Source organism: Sinocyclocheilus rhinocerous, unplaced genomic scaffold (assembly GCF_001515625.1).
Source record: "Sinocyclocheilus rhinocerous isolate Xijiao unplaced genomic scaffold, SAMN03320098_v1.1 scaffold2982, whole genome shotgun sequence".
Lineage (NCBI taxonomy): Eukaryota > Metazoa > Chordata > Actinopteri > Cypriniformes > Cyprinidae > Sinocyclocheilus > Sinocyclocheilus rhinocerous.
The window spans coordinates 377,220-383,079 of NW_015656004.1; the positions used below are offsets into that span (position 1 = coordinate 377,220).

The 5,860-nt window shown below is 42.4% G+C and overlaps 1 protein-coding gene across 2 annotated transcripts in view; it reads left to right on the forward strand.

The window, feature by feature from the left end:
• The window catches only part of LOC107719180 (probable G-protein coupled receptor 146), a 10,130-nt gene extending 4,856 nt beyond the window's left edge, over nt 1–5,274 (forward strand). For both annotated transcript variants that reach the window (XM_016526555.1, XM_016526554.1), the window contains exon 2: nt 3,635–5,274. In XM_016526555.1, the coding sequence (XP_016382041.1) occupies nt 3,677–4,678 (1,002 nt within the window). In that variant the 5' untranslated portion in view covers nt 3,635–3,676 and the 3' untranslated portion in view covers nt 4,679–5,274. The remainder of the gene's footprint in view (nt 1–3,634) is intronic.
• The last annotated feature ends 586 nt before the right edge of the window (nt 5,275–5,860 follow it).

Here is a 5,860-nt window from a genome sequence, read left to right on the forward strand (position 1 = left end):
GGCGCGGCCGGCGGATTCGACGAAGGAGCATCCGGCGGGCTTGCGGTAAACACATGTGATGACCCCGGGCTGGACTCCGCTTCGTCCACGGTGAAAGCCGATCCGGCGATCCACAGCGTGAAGTTGATGTATTTCCTCAGCGACCAGCACGGATCAGCTCCAGGCATGACGAATCGGATATCGTCCTCTTTTGGAAGACCAAACAAAGTAGTTTCGCTTTCACAACGAAGCACACAGCGCCTTCACGACATGGCAGCGGCGGCGGCAACAATACTACAGCGAGAATAAAAGTTACGCCTTCTTTCTTTGCGTCAACATTTGGGCGGCGTTATGCAAATCTTCCCACATCGTGACGTAGACATGCGGGGGCGTGTTAGAACGAGCCGTTTTAGGAGGGCGTGGACAAGTCTTAACTTTTATAAAGAATATCTCTTTGTATTTGAGACTTTAGTCTTTGCAACTTTACAGATCTTCTTTATGCACCAAGAGCTTGTAACACTCCAAAGAGAAAGTAAAAATTGAAATCGTATCATATGACCCCTTTAAATAATAAAACATGAATCAGTTTATTATTGTAATAATATTTCATAATATTACTATTTTCAGTGTATTTTTCATTGAATAAATTAGAAAAAAAAATAATAATAAAATAAATCTAACGGACCACAAAATGTTTATATATATATATATATATATATATATATAAAGTCTAGAAAGATTTTCTTTTCTGTTTTGGATTTTTGTGTCACATGAGATTTTCAGCATCTCACACCATAAATGCATTTTGCTTTTTCTGTTCATCATTATCAAATAGAATGGTTTCCACAAAAATGTAAATGGTTCAGTGAACGAGTAAATACAGAGGCTTTTAACAGTTTGCAACTGAAACTCAGCAGTAATGCCCTTATTTGCACTATTGGTTGCTATGGTCACATAAAGAGGAGGAAGGGAACAGGATGATGACTGTTTATAAGTTAGAGATAGGGACACAGGTAGTAGCTAGTCTTGGCTGCACTATTGTGTTTGAATAGCAGTGAAGTCCTTTTGCAAGATTTTTTTTTTTTCTTTGAAAGTAATTCATGTGGAAAAGCCGACATGGCCTTGGAAGCATTATGGACTCAGACTTTTACACCTGCCCTTTAGAAACCATCACGTCTTGTTTTCCCACGTTGGTCCTTTTCTCCTGTTCCCAACCTGTGGCCAACAGGACCGAGTCTCTTGCCAATGAGAAAAACAGTTTAGCTTTCACAAGTTTTACCTCCAGACGAGTTTTTAAGTGTACACGTGAGGATATATACTGGTAGTTAAATACCGTTTAGACCACAACATAAAGTGCTGCGTGTACATACAGAGCTGTAAAAACATGCTGGTTCACTATAGGTGTATGACTACAAGGTGAAAAAGGTAAATGAGTGTCTCCACACTCTAGCGAGAGCCATAGAGGAGCAGTTCGGGGCTGCCTGTCTCCAGGCAAAAACAGCCACTCTGTGACTGTTACGTAAGCAGACAGAGAAACGCTCACTCAATAGTCATTATATCGGCTCAGATGTGCTCAGCATTGTCTGGGAAAACTCCAGGTCCACTACCGAATACATGCTGACATGCACACAAAAGCCAGAGGCCTTGTGTCAGAAAGTGTGAGCTGCAAAACGTTCCTAAGACTGTTGTTCTCAAATAATGTATTTATTTATTCATTTATTTGTTTAATAGCTGTGTGATTTCTAGAGATTTTAACACACTCAAAAAGCATGTTTGTTGTTTTTTACAAATAATGTTAAATAAAATTTGTTTACATTTTGGCTGACAATTGTCATGCAAATAATTGCAACAAATAATTTAATTCAGTTGCTGTTAAGGAATATATTCACTTCAAATATAGTAGTAGTAGTAATTTTAGATGGAAGTATGTGTGAATGGAATGTGTACCATGATTGGGAATATCCCAAGTTAACATAGTAAGGACAAATAATTTTGACTAGCACACATGCTCATCACATATAAAAAGAGCTGTTGCTCAAGGGAGCAAAGGTTCAAATTTGGCTTTCTTCTTCAGCTTTTCTCTCTTTGCTGTGTTTTTAAATCAAAAAGTCCAGAAAGCCAGTTAAATTAAATAAAACAATAATGTAGCCTGTGTGTCATCGTAGGCGAATACAAAAGTGAGGCTAGTGTTCCCATTGTGTTCAGGGAGAGTGTTATGTCATTATATTTTAATGAGTGGACTGCAGAGCAGCTCTCTGCATGTGCCCGCGCTGTGACCTCAGCCTGAACTCAAACCTCACACTGTGCATCCACTGCACCCTTGACACGTCACATCACATGCCATAAATCTGCACACCTCACAGTCTCGGGGCTGAATTATGCCATCCTTTGGTCACAGCACATGCAGTGTCACCGCCCAACGAGCCAAGGTGCTGAGCTGTAGATGTGGAACCTATTGTTATGGAAAAAAATGTCTGATGACATATAATGCTGCTCCTTTTTTTTTTTTTGGTACAATGTGAACCTCAATGGCACGTGGTAACGGGGATAAAATCCCTGGGTTTAGGTCCAGTGCAGCATAGTTTTATTCAGTCTGTAAGATGCAATGAAGTGGAAATAATGGTGTTTCTTCAAATCTAATAGTCATGCAATGGCTGCACTGTTTTTATGCATGGTTTCAGTTTTCTTCTCTGTGTGATGGTATAAAACGGGTGGCCAACGGCAGTCCTGGAGAGCCACAGTCCATCAGGCTTCAGCTCCAACCCTAATCAAACACACCTGAACAAGCTAATCAAGGTCTAAGGGTTACTAGAAAGGTACAGGCAGATGGCTTTTTTAATCAAGGTTGGAGCAAAACTCTACAGGACTGTGGCTCTCCAGGACCTATGTTGGCCACCTCGGTATAAAAAACATAAAGGTTTTTGCAAAGCCATTGATCAATAAATGCCTATAAAGGATATGAAATGCTAATATTTAGCATTACAGGTGCAATGTGTCATTATAGGAGATATTATAATGCATATCAACAGCTTATAAAGAGCTGTTACTCTGTATAAGGAATGACCACCATGCTGAGATCGCGATTAGTTGTGAGTTTGAGAAATTTGACAAAGTTAGCACAAACCTGTGAATGTACCTTACATGTTGCAGTATTCCAGAGTATATAAATTTGTTGCAAATTGCAACTCAGTCTGCTTGTAATAACTGCTGTGGTAGCTCCAGAGCTGGTGGGGGCAGTAGAGAGCCTAATGCTATCGGATCAGTTGCTTAGAAAGACAAGCCATGTAATTATTTAATGCTCCTTTAAAATACAATTTTAATTAACAGTCCATCACAGGAGAGTATTGTTTGTGAACTATTCATCATCTTGGTGTCTAGGGGTGTCACCAAAGGTGTGCAGTCCTGCTCCTGGAGATCCACCTTCCAACAGAGTTTCGCTCTGTGCCTAATTAAAAACAGCTGAACCAGATAATCAAGATCTTCAGGATCACTAGAAGCTCCCAGGCAATTGAGTTGTTGCTAAACTCTGCAGGAAAGTGGAGCAGGATCTGGAGCAGGATTGGACACCCCTGAACTTGTCGGTTAATAAATGCCTTTTTTTAATTCAAAACCAAACCAATCCATTAATACATTGCTCATATTCTTTTTTTTACAGCTGATTCCGAAAGAAGGATCGGACACCTTTGGAAATCTAGAAATGTGGAGCTGCATGGTTTACAATGAGACGGACGACAGCGTGGACCTCCGGCTCTGCCAGGACTTTGGACTCATTCTGTCCGTCTTCTCTCTGGTGTACCTCATCGTCTGCTTTCCAGTGGGGCTTTGCTACAATGCCCTGCTGGTGGTGGTCAACCTTTCCAACAAGGTCACCATGACCATGCCTGACGTCTACTTTGTGAACATAGCTATTGCTGGCCTGGTGCTCAACTTGGTGGCTCCAGTAGAGCTGCTGGGGCCCAGTTTTACACGCTGGCCCATGTGGGAGTACAACAACGAGCTCTACATTACCCTTCTCATTCTCTTCAACATCTCCTCTCTGGTCATCATGTACTCCACGACCTTGCTCAGTCTGGACTATTACATTGAGTGGGCTCTCCCGCGCACCTACATGTCCAGCGTCTACAACACCAAGCACGTCTGTGGCTTCATCTGGGGCGGTGCCATTCTCACCAGCTTCTCTTCTCTGCTCTTCTACGTATGTAACCACGTCTCCACTAAGATCATCGAGTGTTCCAAGATGCAGAACAAAGAGGCGGCTGATGCCATCATGATGTTCATTGGGTACGTGGTGCCAGCGGTGGCTGTGCTTTACGCCTTCGTGCTGATCCTCCGTATCAGGAAGGAGTCCACCCCTTTGGACCAGGACCCTGGGAGGCTCGATCCATCCATCCACAGGTTGCTGCTGGCCTCTGTGTGCATGCAGTTTCTTCTATGGACTCCATACTACATGACCTTACTTGTGCACACAATAGCTGGAGCTCCTGGAACCCATTCCAACAAGCAGCACCTCACCACATACTTCTTCCTGAGATGTTTATCCGAGCTGCTCGCCTTCTGCAGTAGCTTCGCCATTCCCCTCATGTACAGGCAAATGAACAAGAACTTTTCCCATAAACTCCAGCGGCTTCTAAAGAGGCTGCACTGCGGGGACCAATCGTGTCCTCACGAACGCTCAACAGTACAGCAGGTGGTCACATGAGGGCTCGTGTCCAGTCAGACCTGCTTCTCCCTCACCGGCACTTACTCCGAATTCACAGAAGTAGAGCCAGCACATGAACCTGGATATATATTGCGTGCTGAAAGGAAGTATTTTGCTCACCACAAGGAGTGGTATGTGTCTCTGTGAAAGTGTGGAACCTCCGTAACACTTAACGACTTAACTTTATTTGTCCATCTCTGTGGTGAATGGGCGACCAAGAAGAAACCACTAAGTGCTGTTTTTGTGTAAGCTATGTCTATTCTTTGGGTTCTTGGGCCTGGGGAAAATCTCAACCCTTCTGATGGTCTTTTCGGTGGAGGGGGGAAATGTCGAACGTTTGTAATCTGTTACAGGATATGTGGCATAGCCTTCTAATGTGATGCTTTTAGACCAACCTATTCCCGTTTAGCTCAAGGCTACATTTCGCACCAGGCTCTCTGTGTTGTGATCCACAACAGCATAAGCTCTTCAGTCTGGATTGAGTTTTCTGGTCACACTTTTCATAAAAACCTCTGGTAGATGCTAGTAAACGCAATATAATTACCTCAATTTCACACACCAACGGGCATTACATTGGAACGGTCTAACCAACTTTTACAACACTCAGAAATAACTCAATGAGACTGATATCAGGGAGTGGGAAAGATTGTGTGTGTGGTTGCGTGCTGGTGGTTGTGAGTGTGTGTTCTCGAGTGCTTGCTGCTAAGGTGATGTGCATCATAACTGCACAGCTGCTCAGCCATGTTAAATCCAATCAAAAGTGTATAGCTTATTAAGACGAAGCTATAGAATGATCTGCTAGACAATGGATCACAGTTTTAAGGTCAACTAGTTAGAGATTTAATCTTTATTCAATACCTTTTCAATCATTAGTCTGTTACTACTGTAATTATTATCCATGCACCATGAGGACGTGGTTAACAATTCATGCTTTGAGATGTGAATCCAAGTCGCACAAGTCCTTTTGATACAATCAGACATATTTGGTTTCACTTAAGAGCTCTATGCAGTAGATTATTTGGTAAAACTGCTCAGATTTGTACTGGAGCATACAGTTGATTTCTGAAAGTATTGATCGGACTTCAGTGCTTCTAAGCGATGAATCACATTGGGATAACATTTCCTTTCTAATGTGCAAAGAGATAGCTTTTATTGAGATTAGTTGCATGATTTTATTGTATG